Source organism: Trachypithecus francoisi, unplaced genomic scaffold, assembly GCF_009764315.1.
Source record: "Trachypithecus francoisi isolate TF-2019V2 unplaced genomic scaffold, Tfra_2.0 Lachesis_group3, whole genome shotgun sequence".
Classification (NCBI taxonomy): Eukaryota; Metazoa; Chordata; class Mammalia; order Primates; family Cercopithecidae; genus Trachypithecus; species Trachypithecus francoisi.
The window spans coordinates 126,388,312-126,404,678 of NW_022681468.1; the positions used below are offsets into that span (position 1 = coordinate 126,388,312).

General features: G+C 41.5%; 1 protein-coding gene across 1 annotated transcript in view; it reads right to left on the reverse strand.

The window, feature by feature from the left end:
• Window positions 1–11,428: 11,428 nt before the first annotated feature.
• Window positions 11,429–16,367, reverse strand: part of APH1B (aph-1 homolog B, gamma-secretase subunit) — a 30,980-nt gene continuing 26,041 nt past the window's right edge. The window contains exon 6 of the mRNA XM_033189844.1: window positions 11,429–14,936. Within this exon, the coding sequence (XP_033045735.1) occupies window positions 14,769–14,936 (168 nt within the window). The 3' untranslated portion in view covers window positions 11,429–14,768. The remainder of the gene's footprint in view (window positions 14,937–16,367) is intronic.

Sequence of the window (16,367 nt, forward strand, 5' to 3'; positions counted from 1 at the left end):
TATTTTGGCCGGGCGCAGTGGCTCAAGCCTGTAATCCCAGCACTTTGGGAGGCCGAGACGGACGGATCACGAGGTCTGGAGACCGAGGCCATCCTGGCTAACACAGTGAAACCCCGTCTCTACTAAAAAAATACAAAACACTAGCCGGGCGAGGTGACGGGCGCCTGTAGTCCCAGCTACTCGGGAGGCTGAGGCAGGAGAATGGTGTAAACCCGGAAGGCGGAGCTTGCAGTGAGCTGAGATCCGGCCACTGCACACCAGCCTGGGCGACAGAGTGAGACTCCGTCTCAAAACAAAAAAAAAAAAAAATGATTATTTTATGGTTTTATTTTTTGCATTTGAATCTTTAATATGTTTAAATAACTGAAAGTGAAAACTTAGCTTTGCTTTTTTTTCCCCAAATATAATAATCAAACACCCATTTATTGAATAACTTATGCTTTCTCCACTGATTTAAAATGCCGATTTTACCATATATGAAATTCCCATATATACCCGGGCCTGTTGTGAAAGTCTCCATTCATATCCATGACTATAGATTTGTGATACACGTTATCTAGTAGGATAAGCAGAAACATTTCACACAATTTTATTCCCTAAGAGCGGCACTGTTATCATTGTGATCTAGATTAGGTAAATTAACAGGACACAAGTTCAGTTATCCCTTTGATAAATTATCAAAACATTTAAATATACCAAGAATTCTTTCAAAGTTGTATATATAGCCATTTAATATGGAGAATTGCAATTTCAATCGTGACATTTTGTTCAGTCTTACAAAACAAAAAGTTATGTGTAATAGTGATTCCATATTGCCTATAAACATGTACATTTTAATAATCGTTTTCTTTATAAAAACTACAAATTCAATGTATTTAATAGATATAGTGGATGTCCAGTTAGCTCTATCATATAAAGAGCTTGGAAATCGTCACTCTCATCCTTACAAGAAAAAGCTAAGCAAATGGAAAAATCAACAATTCTTTTGAACCCATCAGAGAACTGAGGTCTCAGGGTAAACCACCACTCTGAAATCTGGAGAGAGAGGTGAATCCAGAGTCACAGCTGAGATTTGCTCACCTGGAATGCAAGCTGCTGGAGCCATAAACTGGTAGTGACACTTAAATGCTAATGTTGACAAATTGCTGGAGTCTGAGTATGGACTAGTGCAAGGGTGGGAAATACTGTCTTCACTGTAAAATACATCCAGAGTGTTCTCCATAACAAAGGCCTCTCTCCAAGGAAACAGACTTTACCAAAGCCTTGTCCCAGCTGGGGAAAGGTACCTTTCTTCTCCAGCTACTTTCTAGCTTCCTGTCTTATCTAAGCAGGAAAAAGTTAAGAAACACTCAGCCCAGGGATTCAGGCCCATGAAAATACTGAGATTTAGATTTTATTATTATTTTATTATCATACATGTCCCCTCCTCCACATCTCACTGCCATACCAACAGGGCTCTAGTGTAATTTACAGTGGATTACAGCTGGATGAGTTGCAAGACACAGGCTTTCTCTGAAAAGGGGCACTGAGGGAACTCCACAGTCAAAAGGGGAGACAAAAACAAGACCACCAGAGGAGTTCGAAGCCTCTGGCACTCACAGCCACAGCAAACATTAAATAGAGTCCAACTCCTACCTAGATTAACATAAAATTTACACTCAAGGCTTTTAAAATTCAGATCCTATTACCCAAGAGGCGATGTCTAGCTTTCAACAAATAATTACAAGGTATATTAAGAGGCAAGAAAAAACAAAGTCTGAAGACACAGAAGGATAGGAAGATTTTCTAATTTTTTTTTTTTTTTTTTTGAGATGGAGTTTCGCTCTTGTTGCCCAGGCTGGAGTGCAATGGTGCGATCTCCGCTCACCACAACCTCTGCCTTCTGGGTTCAAGTGATTCTCCTGTCTCAACCTCCCACGTAGCTGGGATTACAGGTGCCCATCACCACACCTGGCTTATTTTTTGTATTTTTAGAGAGATGGGGTTTTACTATGTTGGCCAGGCTGGTTTCGAACTCCTAACCTCAGGTGATCCATTCACCTCGGCCTCTCTTGAGTGAATTTTGTGGGTTTTAAAAAGGAATTTGTCCATTTAAGTTTTTAAATTTATTGGCATTAAAGTTATCCATAATATCCTTTATTATTTATTTAGTAATGTAGGGCCTATAGTGATGTCTCCTGTCATTACTGATATTTGTGCCTTCTCTTTTCTCCATCTGGCCAGAGCTTTACCAGTTTTATTGGTTTTTTCAAAGAACCAGATTTTTGTTTCATTTTTCCCCATTGTTTAATGCTATTTCTTTGGTTCCTGTTCTTTTATTATTTCATTTCTTCTCCTTATATTAGCTTTAGTTTGCTCTTCTTTATCGAGTTTCTTAAGTAGAGGCTTAGGTCATTTATTTTGAATATTTTTACTTACCCAATATAAGCATTTAATGTTAAGAATTTCCCTCTCTTGGCCAGGCGCAGTGGCTCACGCCTGTAATCCCAGCACTTTGGGAAGCTGAGATGGGCAGATCACTTGAGGCCAGGAGTTCAAGACCAGCCTGGCCAGCATGGTGAAACCCCATCTCTACTAAAAATACAAAAATTAGGTGGGCGTGGTGATATGTACCTGCAGTCCCAGCTACTCGGGAGGCTGAGGCAAGAGAATCGCTTGAACCTGGAAGGCAGGGGTTGCAGTGAGCCGAGATCATGCCACTGCATTCCAGCCTGGTGACAGAGCAAGACTCTGTCTCAAAAAAAAAAATTAAAAAAAAGAATTTCCCTCTCTATTCCCTCCTCCAGGTCTTTGCTTTGGCAACTATCCTATCCTTCTCCTATGTCATTTTTTCCTTTCTATGGAGTCACTCTTATCTTAATATAAACATGCAGTTACAGTCTACATCATAAGGAAAAAAAAGAGAAAAGCATACTCTCTTTCCCTCACATCCTCCTTAGGTTATCACATCATTGCTGTACAACATCTGCTTTCTCAATGCTGTGTCTACTTATCTCTTGTTCCATACAATCCATTCCATTCAGGTGTTCACTCTGATTTCCATCTTGTTTTTATCAAGGTCACCAGCAAGTTCCATCTCTCCATATACAATAATCAATTCTCCTCTTCTTACCCATTATCCAGTAGCATTTGACATCCTTTCCCCACCAGCTGTCAAGCTACTGCACTCCTCTGGTTTTCCTTCCTCCTCCTCCTCTTTCCAATCTTTCAACTGACTGCCCCCAGGGTTTTCTCCTCAGCTATCACCTATCTATATCCACTACCCAGTGCCCTTCATCCACTTCTAAATTTTAAGCATCATCTTAGTAGTCAAGCTATTCTATATTATTCCATAATTTGTAGTGCATTTTGTAGTTGCCTTAAAATAATACTTAGGTGTTTTAATCTGTGCAATTAGATTATATGTTTTCCAAGGACAAAGATCCCCACCATCTTGTTCTTTTCCTTCCTTTTGAAGTGTCTAAGCAGTATTCTGTGCATGGTAAGCCCTGAATAAGCACTGTAAACTCCATCTGATTTTGTGCAAGCTCTAAAAAATGTGTAATTTTACTAGTAGGTAGAAGGATTTACAGTAATCCACACACTCAGTGGTACTGAGGCAAAAAGCACCACTTATAAATTAACTGAGCATTAAAGCCAGGATCTGCTTGGGGCTCATAATCTATTATAGTCTGTCCGGAGCCGTGAGGCTCGGAAATTGCCGCGGCCTCTGTTGCTTAAGCTCTGCATTGTGGAGACAAGATGGCGCACTTCCTGGTTCTTCATCATCAACTTTACCCGCGCGCGCGAACTTTTCCCGCCCGCGCGTAGATAACCTCCCGCGCCCGGAAAGACTAAGTCTACCGAGCATGCGTCTGGTGACGTCTCTCATTATTCCCCTCCCCTCCTGCTCTGAGCTCTTCCTCTTACCTGGCAGCATATATAGGCATTACACCACCGCCATTAAATGAGACTTGATCAGAATACTGTCTTGTCTCCATTTCTTGTGTCTCTTGTCTCTCTAAATTCCCACCCCCTCCTCCAGGTCTGTGTTAATGATCCCGCTGGTCGGGACATGTGGCGCCCAAACGCGGGGCTTGGATACGAGGGAACTGCGTGAGGAAGAGGCGCATAGGAAGGCCGGCGACTAAAGTGAAAGAAAAATCCCTCCGACCGTCGTGGAGCCTGCTGCTTCGGAGTTGAGGGTAAGTTACGCGCCCAAAATGGGACAAGAATTAAGCCGCATCAAATCTACGTAGGGCAATTAAAGAGGCTTTAAAGACACGGGGAGTAAAGGTTAAAAGTGGTGACTTATTTAGATTTTTTGATTTTGTAAAAGACACCTGCCCTTGGTTCCCGCAAGAGGGGACCATTGACATAAAGTTGGCGTAGAGTGGGAGATTGCTTTCAAGATTATTATAATACTTTTGGACCAGAAAAAGTTCCAGTGACAGCCTTTTGTTATTGGAATCTAATCAGAGACCTAATAGATAAAAAGGAGGCCGATCCACAAATAATGGCTGCGGTCACCCAGACTGAGGAAATTTTACAAGTCAGTTCTCAGACCGACCTCAGGAGCCCCCCGCCAGACAAAGAAGTAGACCTTATTTCTCTTGAAAGTGATGACGAGGGGACCAAGGCTCTTTCGGTTAGAGACAAAATGATGCTAGGCGAGACAAGGCCCAAAAAATACCCAATTTTGCAAACCGCTCAAAAAGACAAAAGTAACGACAATCCTGACCCCTCAGATGTAAATTGGGACAACTTAGAGGAAGAAGCAGCTAGATATCATAATCCTGATTGGCCCCCCTCTTTCTCGCATCCGCCTCCCTATAACGGAACGCCTGGTGCCTCTGCACCCGACGTAATGGCGGTGGTTAATCCGAAAGAGGAACTCAAAAAAAAATCGCTCAACTTGAAGAGCAGATAAAGTTAGAAGAATTGCATCAGTCACTAATCATTAGGCTGCAAAAGTTAAAAACAGGAAATGAGAGGGTAACAATTCAGAGAGTATGGAGGGCTTCCCTCGCCCGCCTCAGCGGCCCGGACAACATGTCCCAAAAGGGAAGTTTTCTACTAGCCGAGACACGGAGTCCTCCGATAAGAGATCTTCCCAGTAACTGAAACTGTAGATGGACAGGGTCAGGCCTGGAGGCATCATAATGGATTTGATTTTACTGTTATAAAAGAGTTAAAAACTGCTGTTTCTCAATATGGAGCTACTGCTCCCTATACTCTTGCTATAGTAGAGTCTGTGGCCGATAACTGGCTTACTCCAACAGATTGGAACACACTAGTTAGAGCAGTTCTTTCAGGGGGAGATCATTTGATTTTGAAATCGGAGTTTTTTGAAAATTGCAGAGACACAGCCAAAAGAAACCAACAGGCAGGAAACGGTTGGACTTTGATATGTTAACTGGCTCTGGTAATTATTCCAACACTGATGCGCAGATGCAATACGACCCTGGATTATTCTCACAAATCCAGGCGGCGGCTACAAAAGCCTGGAGGAAACTCCCTGTTAAAGGCGACCCAGGAGCTTCACTCACTGGAGTCAAGCAGGGACCTGATGAGCCGTTCGCAGATTTTGTCCATAGGCTCATGACAACCGCAGGAAGATTTTTGGTAATGCCGAGGCGGGGGTAGATTATGTTAAACAATTGGCTTATGAAAATGCCAATCCAGCTTGTCAGGCAGCAATCCGTCCTTATAGAAAGAAAACAGATTTGACTGGATATATCCGCCTCTGTTCAGACATTGGACCCTCCTATCAACGGGTTTGGCAATGGCCGCAGCCTTTAGCGGACAAACCGTAAAAGACTTCCTTGATAAAAAAAACAGAGAAAAAGGAGGGTGTTTTAAATGTGGCAAAAAGGGACATTTTGCAAAAGATTGCCGCGGAGATTCAAATAAAAACTCTGAAGCAAAGGTTCCAGGCCTTTGCCCAAGGTGTAAAAGAGGAAAACATTGGGCTAATGAATGTAAATCTAAAACTGACAATCAGGGAAATCCTTTACCCTCCCAACAGGGAATGGGATGAGGGGCCAGCCCCAGGCCCCGAAACAAGCTTATGGGGCGGTCAGCTTTGTTCCGGCCAGCAACAACAATCCATTTCAAGACTTAGTAGAGCAACCCCAGGAAGTGCAGGACTGGACCTCTGTGCCACCTCCCACACAGTATTAACGCCTGAGATGGGGGCACAAACTTTAAGCACTGGGATATATGGGCCTTTGCCTCCTGATACCTTTGGATTGATCCTGGGAAGAAGTAGTGTCACTATGAAAGGTCTACAAGTTTTCCCAGGAGTAATCGATAACGACTATACTGGCGAAATTAAAATAATGGCCAGGGCTGTTGACAATATTATTACTGTCCCTCAAGGGGATAGAATAGCACAATTAGTCCTACTGCCTCTATTAAAAACAACTAATAAGTCCAGCACTCTAACAGAGGAAGGGAGGTTTTGGATCATCAAATATATATTGGGTACAGCCAATCACTAATCAAAAGCCCTCCCTGACTTTGTGGCTAGATGGTAAGTTGTTTACAGGATTAATAGATACAGGGGCTGATGTAACCATCATTAGACAAGAGGACTGGCCCTCTCACTGGCCTACCACAGAAACTTTCACTAACTTAAGAGGAATTGGACAAAGTAGTAATCCCAAACAAAGCTCTAAATACCTTACCTGGAAAGACAAAGAAAATAACTCAGGTCTCATTAAACCATTTGTTATCCCTCAACTGCCTGTTAATCTCTGGGGACGAGACCTACTCTCCCAGATGAAAATTTTGATGTGCAGCCCCAATGATATAGTTGCTGCACAAGGTTAGCTCAGGGTTATAGCCCCGGAAAAGGACTGGGAAAAAAAGAAAACGGTATTCGACAGCCTATTCCAGCCTTAGGACAATCTAACACAAAAGGGTTTGGAAATTTTTAACTTCGGCCATTGACATGCCTGTACCCCAAAAGTGCGCTGACCCCATAACATGGAAGTCAGATGAGCCTGTTTGGGTTGATCAATGGCCTTTAGTTAATGAAAAGCTAATTGCAGCCCAACAGTTAGTACAGGAACAGCTAATGGCAGGGCATATTGCGAGAGTAACTCTCCTGGAATACACCCATATTGTCATCAGGAAAAAGTCCGGTAAGTGGAGACTATTACAAGATTTAGGGCAGTAAACGCTACTATGGTCCTCATGGGTGCCTTACAGCCCGGCTACCTTCTCCGGTAGCGATCCCTCAAGGATATTTTAAAATTATCATAGACCTGAAAGACTGCTTTTTTACGATTCCCCTTCATCCCACTGATCAAAAACGATTCGCCTTTAGCTTGCCAGCTATAAATTTTAAAGAACCAATGAAGCGATACCAATGGAAAGTGTTGCCTCAAGGTATGGCCAACAGCCCCACCTTGTGTCAAAAATATGTGGCTACAGCCATACACTCAGTTAGAGAGACATGAAACAAATATACATTATACATTACATGGATGATATCCTCATAGCAGGAAAAATAGGAGAACAAGTTCTACAGTGTTTTGCACAACTCAGACAAGAGCTAACCACTGCGGGGTTACACATAGCTCCAGAAAAAATACAATTACAAGACCCTTATACATATTTGGGTTTTCAAATAAATGGACCTAAGATTACTAATCAAAAGACAGTTATCCGTAAAGATAGGTTACATACCCTCAATGATTTCCAAAACTCCTTGGAGACATTAATTGGCTCCGGCCATACTTAAAACTTACCACGGAGAGTTAAAACCTTATTCGACACCTAAAAGGTGACCCCAACCCTAAGTCCTTTAGGTCATTGTCAAAAGAGGCGCTTTTATCACTCCATAAAGTAGAGGCGGCTATTGCTGAACATTTGTCACCAGCATAGACTATTCACAGCCATTACCTTTTTAATATTTCACACAACACTAACACCTACTGGTTTATTCTGGCAAGATAACCCTATTATGTGGGTCCACTTGCCTTCATCTCCCAAAAAGGTGTTACTCCCCTATTATGATGCCATAGCAGACTTAATTATTCTAGGAAGAGACAATAGCAAAAAATACTTTGGAATTGAACCTTCTACGATCATACAACCTTATTCTAAGCCACAAATCCATGGCTAATGCAAAACACTGAGACGTGGCCGATTGCTTGCGCTTCTTACGCTGGTAACTTGGATAACCATTACCCACCAAATAAGCTTATCCATTTTGTAAGCTGCATGCTTTTGTCTTCCCTCATATCACCAGTAAAACACCCTTAGACAATGCCTTATTAGTATTCACTGATGGGTCCTCCACAGGGATTGCTGCATATACCTTTGCAGACACCACTGTTAACTTCAAAACCAGTCATACTTCAGCTCAACTAGTGGAGTTGCAGGCTCTAATCGCAGTGCTGTCAGCCTTCCCTAATCAGGCCCTTAATATTTATACTGACAGTGCATATTTAGCTCACTCAATACCTTTACTTGAAACCGTAGCACAAATCAAACATGTGTCAGACACAGCCAAACTATTTTTACAATGCCAGCGAGTAATACATAACAGATCAACACTTTTTTCATTGGACATATTAGAGCTCATTCAGGATTGCCAGGACCTCTATCCCAAGGCAACCAAGTGGCTGACTTTGCAACCAAGACTGTAGCTACAACTATAGATACAAATTTGAATCAAGCACAGACCGCTCACGCTTTACACCACCTTAATGCTCAAACCTAAGATTAATGTTTAAAATAACTAGGGAACAAGCTAGACAAATTGTTAAACAATGCCAGACATGTATAACTTATCTGCCAGTCCCTCACTTAGGAGTAAACCCAAGAGGGCTAGTTCCCAATATGATCTGGCAAATGGATGTCACCCATTATTCAGAGTTTGGTAATTTAAAATACATCCATGTATGTATAGATACATTTAGTGGATTTATATTAGCCACCCTACAAACAGGTGAAGCTACCAAACATGTAATAGCCCATTTACTACACTGTTTTTCTATAATTGGAAAACCTAAACAATTAAAAACAGATAATGGTCCTGGCTATACATCTAAAGGTTTCCAAGACTTTTGCCTAAAATTACAAATAAAACATACTACTGGTATCCCATATAATCCTCAAGGACAAGGAATCGTTGAAAGAGCTCACTTATCCTTAAAAACTACCATTGAAAAGATAAAGAAGGGGGAATGGTACCCTACTAAGGGCACCCCTAGAAATATTCTTAATCACACACTCTTTATTTTGAATTTTTTAAATTTAGATGAGCTGAATAAATCAGCAGCTGATCGATTTTGGCATTCTGACTCTAAAAAACAATTTGCCATGGTTAAGTGGAAAGACCCATTAGACAACACATGGCATGGTCCAGACCCAGTGTTAATTTGGGGAAGAGGCTCCGTTTGTGTTTTTTCCCAAAATCATGACGCAGCCAGATGGCTACCAGAGCGATTGGTAAAACAGGTACCTAACAATAACCAACCAGGGAATAACTCTCTCCCTGAGAGTACCTTTCTTTCCTTACAAAGATGAACTCCAATTACAAACTCCTTTGGATTCTCGTGCTGACTTGCAAGGCATTCCAAGTTCATGCCGGTTTTGGTGATCCACGTGAAGCTCTTATGATCATACAACAACGACATGGAAAAATGCTGTTTTTACGCCAACAAGTCCGGGATCGTCAGAGATAAAATCAAGCGTCTACAAGAAGACCTAGAAAAACGACGAAAAGAAATGACTGATAACCCGTTTTGGACTGGGTTCCATGGACTCCTCCCTTATATCATACCGTTATTGGGCCCCCTGCTTTGCCTATGCTCTTACTCTCTTGGGGCCTATAATCTTCAATAAGCTCATGACATTCATTAAGCAACAAATCGAGGCCATCCAAGCCAAACCCATACAGGTCCATTATCATCGCCTTGAACAAGAAGATCACGGTGGTCCATACTTACACTTGCTATAAACCACCTTCCTTGTGCGCTGAACTGGACAGCCAATGACGGGTAAGAGAGTGTCATCTCTCACTAACCTAAGACAGGAGGGCCGTCATAGCTACTGCCTAATCCCATGACGGGTACCAGTGAAGAGATGTGTCACTCCAACCTAAGACAGGCGCAGTTCCCGAGGGAATATCTTCTAGTCGTTTAATAATATAAAAAAGGGGGACCTGTCCGGAGCCGTGAGGCTCGGAAATTGCCGCGGCCTCTGTTGCTTAAGCTCTGCATTGTGGAGACAGATGGCGCACTTCCTGGTCTTCATCATCAACTTTACCCGTGCGCGGGAACTTTTCCCGCCCGCGCGTAGATAACCTCCCGCGCCCGGGAAAGACTAAGTCTACCGAGCATGCGTCTGGTGACGTCTCTCATTATTCCCCTCCCCTCCTGCTCTGAGCTCTTCCTCTTACCTGGCAGCATATATAAGGCATTACACCACCGCCATTAAATGAGACTTGATCAGAATACTGTCTTGTCTCCATTTCTTGTGTCTCTTGTCTCTCTAAATTCCCACCCCCTCCTCCAGGGTCTGTGTTAATGATCCCGCTGGTCGGGACAATAGTCACCTTAGAATGTATCTTATTCTTTTATTGAGACTGGGACCACAACCTGTCCAGCGGTTCCTTCTATTCAGCATTTTCAAAGAGGTGAAAGTAAAATATGCACTTCTTTCCATTAGAGGTTTCTCATGTGTTGAGGCTGGTCACAGGGAAATCTCCATTCCAACGAAATGCCAAACAAGAAACAGTTAAGTTAGAACCAAACTTCAGTGTTTAAGGACCAATGAAATTGTACAGTAATCTGGGCTGATACCTGAGGAATGCCCACCTCTTCCACTGGTTTACAGGTTAGAAGCAAAGGGCCCTGAGAACATTTCATCCAATAATATCAACATAGCCTGCAACAGCCTCATTTCAAGCCAGAGTGAACCAGCATCAAATGGTTTTGAGTTTCGTATCATAATCCCCTAAGTATCCTGTCTGATGGCGAGGGCCAAGCTCAGCCCTCTAGTTGTACTGCCTCCTCACCAAGGGAAAGAAACAGAAAAGGACTCTCTAGGCTACTCAGAATCACTAGGGAAAAGCTAAATTGTACTCTCCTCTTCACCGGATTCCAATCCTCAGTCACTATTATGCAACAATCTTTAAATTCACCATTTTACAATTAGGAGATTTTGCAAAGCAAGCTTCCAGGATCTTTGAGGATTCCCCCGACTTAGTTTAAGATACCTCAAGAAAATGCTCTGCACCAAACTGTTCCTAAACACACAGATATGAAATAAGCCTTAGGAGTTTTAAATCAGATAAAGAATTCCTCTTTTAAAAATGTCTCTGATCAGTCATAAACAACAGAATGTACATCCAAGTTTCATAAGGAGATAAAACACAGTAGTAACAGATACTAAAGGATACACCATTCCACAGAACAGGAAACACAGGAAATGAAGAGTGCCAGACAATCTTTTTATTGTTCACTGAAAAATGCAGGTCTGCAAAGAGTCAACTGCATTGCATACTGAATGCACGGTGTGATATTGCAAGTATATATGACATGGTATAACATATATTACATATTTTACATAGTGACAGTACCTGCCTCTTCTAAACACTAAAATTTAATAGAATGGTGTAAAAAGCCTATTAAATAAGAAACAAACATTTCAATCATAAACAAAATGCACTAAGCAAAATACTTTAAACATTGTTGTGTGTGACGTCTATCTTGTCTACCTGGAGTTAGGAATGGTGGAGCCCAGAAAAAAACTGAGCTAACAAAAACAGCCAACACCCTCCAGGAACTCTTCCCCGGAATTAGGCCACTGGTGCCCGTCACAGGCTGCCCCTGTCTGGTGGCCCAGCCAGGCTTCAGGGCTGCCCCAGGGCCCACACTGAATGCTAATGCCTATCTGGGGCTGGGTTGAGGTGAATGGGAGGAGTACCAGGTAGGAGGAAGCTTCTGTCACAACTGCTTATTCTGCATCCACGCTATAGATATGAACACCTAATGTTTCCGGTGTGAATCTGCCACCCTCCGCAAACACTGAAATGTGATTGAGAATAAAATGTTAACACTGGGAACGAAAGCCATTTTCTATGCAGTCTGCAGATATCATAATTGATTCCTTTCAGCCATGTTTTCATTAAGATGCTCTAAAAGAGGCTGCTATTATCCTGCCAGTCAGGCAAGCCAGGATAGAGGTAACAAAACTTCTCCAGTTATAACTAGTAATTCAAATGCATTAAAAATAAATATAGCTTATACTAGAGAGCAACACAGTTTCTATTATTCACATGGTAATATATTCAAGAATTGCAACAATATTCACAATTCTCCAAGGTCAACTTTAACTATATCCACATTTCCCTCCAAGCAGAAAATCCTGAATGGAAGGGAGTGTATAACATCAATACCTCCTGTTTGTCTCACTTATTATCAGGGCTCAGAAAGCTCATTATAGAGAACAAATGCAAAAAAAAAAAAAAAAAAAAAAAGCATTTCAATATACACACAGCAACAGAGGAAGACTACGCCCTCCCTCTGAGCCTCCTTGGCATAAGGCAAAGCATGGCTATTTGCAACAACAGTGTCTAAGCTGACTCTGGAAAGGCTCATGTTTTAGGAGAAATCAGAATTACAAAGTTCCTTCATTCACAGGTAACAAAGGATTATTAAATAATTTCCTGAACTAAGACAACAGTCTCACCATCAAAGAAAATTTTCTTCTCATCTGAGTTTTTATAAATGAGATTTTACAATATCTAGTTTTAGTTAATATGAAACTATCAGCGTACAGACAACTTCCTCAAAGCTCCAGATGAGTGAAGCTAATATTCTCAGATTTTCCACACTCTACAAATCAGCAAATATTTTATCAGAATATCCATTTAACAGTTTTAAGTCCATAATAATCAACTATGTATTTTTCTTATTCAAAGAAGACCATGTTTTGATAAGAATAATCCCAGTTTGATGAGTATCTTATTCCCCTTGATGTTGCACAATAAATGTCACTGTTGAGTCTGTATATCCTTGACTCTTCCAGTCAAAGGAAAATCTTGTATAAAGCTGGAAAAATGCAAACTCCAGCAGAAGCACTAGTGGTAGTGCTGAAGTAAACTTTAGGGGAATAACCACAATTGCCTATCAGACTGTTTACAACATTGCTAGGAGCCTTCCTCTTCTCTCTATTATCTTTATTTTCTCTCTAAACATTCTAATATTTTAAACATGGGGGTTCACTGATACCGATAAAGGTCTAACTCGTAAGGTTTTGGTCTCTGGAATGATGTGTGGCTAGCCCAAAACACTGACCATGTTTGTTTTAAACATCATTCTTCTTCCCATCACAATCTGTCAAACCCGCCCATCTGTCCTGCCACTGTCACTCCCCCAGCCCCTCAGGATTGCTGCTCCTCTTTTGAATGTTGTACTGCATGTATGGTATTCACTGAGACATGACTTTAATGTGCAAGTCATTTGCATTTCACGCCACCAGCTCCCCAAAAGACATTAACTGGGAACAATTTCTAATTGTAAAGGCATGATTTGCCCGCATTTTCCCTTTATAAAGGAAATCAAAGGGCCTGTTTGGAAGCTGAAAGAACACCTTGGGTATTCCTGAAAAGGGAACGCTGTATCTGCTACCAAAACCCAGAGACACTGACTAGATCTAAAGACCATATGGATTATGCAATAGTGTGAGATTTGGCAGTTTAAGATCTAGTTCCAGTTCTACATTAAACCATTTGGGTGAAAGTGCTGTTAGTATCACAGGAGCAATGAAAAGTGTCACCACCACCCTTTTGGCTCATTTCCTCGTGCTTCTGGTTATACTTCCACCAGCTCCCGTGAAGCCTGTCCCAGGGCACATCGCCCAGCTCCCTGCACAGCTGCTCAGAGATAAAACAATGCACTTCACCTCAACTAGCCCAGCAACTGGCACTCAGATGGTGAATGCTGCAGCCAACGGCCTTGGGGCAGAGCCCATGGAAAGCTTTAAACAGGCTTATAGACATTGTATAAAAATTCCTGATTTTAAAATACCTTCCCAAGGAAGTCAGAAAACAGTCATTTTTAGTTAACAAAATGCAATCTGTACTCACAAACAATGTAATGCCTCAGAAAGCAAAACCTAGAATGGAAGAACTTCAGAAAAATACGGCTTAATCAGTATCTTATTTTGGCTAAATTATCATAGTTAATGTAATTTATTATTGCATTTAGAAGCCCAGCCTACCGTGTTCTCCTAAGATGGTGAAGTACACGAAAACGGTGAACAGGGTGTTATAGCCCTTTAGCCTTCTGTGACTTCGGAACTTAGAAAGACAAAAGACAGCCAGGATTTGACATTCAGATACTTACTTGCTCAGCACAAGTTAAGTTAGGAGACAGTTAAACACCAGATTCTCATCCACTTACGGTGTTCTCAGGAAGCTTCTATTTGGATACCAAACCAGTGGGTCTCTACCTGGCTGCACATCAGAATCACCTGGGAAGCTTTTAAAACTCACCACGTGCCCAGGCCAATTAGCTCCAGAAGGTGGAGCCCAGAATCAGTAGGCTTTACATTGTCCCAGGTGATTCTCGTGCAGCCAGGACGCACACCACTGAGGCATCCCTTTCGGAGAGCAGTTGTGGGAAAGCCAAGGGAATGGAACTCGTATCTGGATAGTTTTATTTCTTTCTCAATTCCACCAGAAAAAAGGGATTTTTAGAAAAAGGCACAGTTGTGCTTCCTCTAAAGATGGAGTCTGCAGTTTGGGAAGTGCTGGTTCCCAGAGGTTATCTGGAGCGCTGGTTGTAAAGAAGAAAGTCCTTGTCTTGGCAGAGGAGGCAGAGTTTCAAGCTTCGGCAGCTGCCTCCCGCAATAAAGAATGCCCAGGTGCCCATGAGCACCAGGATTATAAATGCCGACACCAGGTTTATTCCATAATAAGAACTTATGAAGGTCTGCAAAAGAAAAATAAATCAGCTTGGGTAATAACAGCAAACTTATTAAACCTGAATAACCAAAGATAAAGGGAAGCATGGAATACTTTCAAGAACTTGGGTGGGTTTCACCAAATATATGATGTGTGTCATGTGTTAAGGCCCTGAGGCATATAGAACTAAGCTGGTCAACAGACACTGCAGGTCCTGTGTTTTGCTGTATTCAAACGGTAACCCTAGAAGGCAGTCATTAGGCAGAACCTAACGGAATATACAATACAAGATGCATGTCATATAACTAGTTTCTATTCCTTTTTGTGTGAAATTGGTTCTTAGAATTTGCAAGAAAGTGAGACAAGTTCAAATTACTTGAGTATGAATCCTTAGTACTCAAGGGAGCATGAGGGAATAGTCTTTTTCAGTTGCACAGTTGCTGTGGGTTCCAAAGTGTATTCATTTAAAGAACACTAATGGAATGCTGAGAGGTACTGTGTACACCTTGGGGAGACCAAAGTCTCTATCCTAATGGAGGTTCTGTACTAGTAAGGGAGGCAGGAAACGAATGAAGAAAGAATTAGTTACAAATTGTGATGAATGCTAGGACAGCATAATTATAATTGAGATAAGGCTAGGATGGGTAAAAACAAGGTGATCTCTTCAGGGCAAAGAAGGCCCCAAGAAAGTGGTAGATTTTACAGATAGCACCTCATGCAGAAAGACTGCTCTTCTCAAGAAGCGTCTGTGGGCATGGCAGGCATTGAGCATTTTCTAGATTATTCTTCACAATAATTCTATACCTCAAATCCACTGAATTTTAATTCACTTTACAGAGTGCTACACTCTTTTGTATTGTTCTTTTCTTCTTTAAAAACATTTCCTCTTTTAAACAATTACAAAAGCAGTACATGATTGCAGTAGAAAATTACAACCCCAAAATGAGAAAAATAGAACAAATTTTAAAACTTAAAATTCAGCTAGGTTAACAGTTATTAAAAAGCTCAAAAAGTGAAACCATAAAGAGAAAAACTGATTAGACTATATAAAATTAAGAACTTTTGTTTATCAAAAGACATTAAGAGAATGTAAAGACAAACCACATCATGGAAGTTATTTGCAATACACACATCTGACCAAAGATTTTTTTTTTTTTACAGAAAACATAAAGAACTCATAAAAATCAAAAAGAAAAAGATAATCCAACAGATAGACACAGGATTCGAACAGGCACTTCAAAAAGAATTATCCGAATGACCAATGAACATCTGAAGACTTGCTCAACCTTATTTTCATGGTGTGAACACACCTGTGTAACTAGCACCTCGATGAAAATCAAAACATTCTCAGCCCCCAGGAGCCTCCCTGTTCCACCACCAGTCACTGTCCCCACTAAGGGTGATCACGATGCCGACTTACACCACCACTAGGTTCTTTCCTTTTAATCGTTAAAAAGAA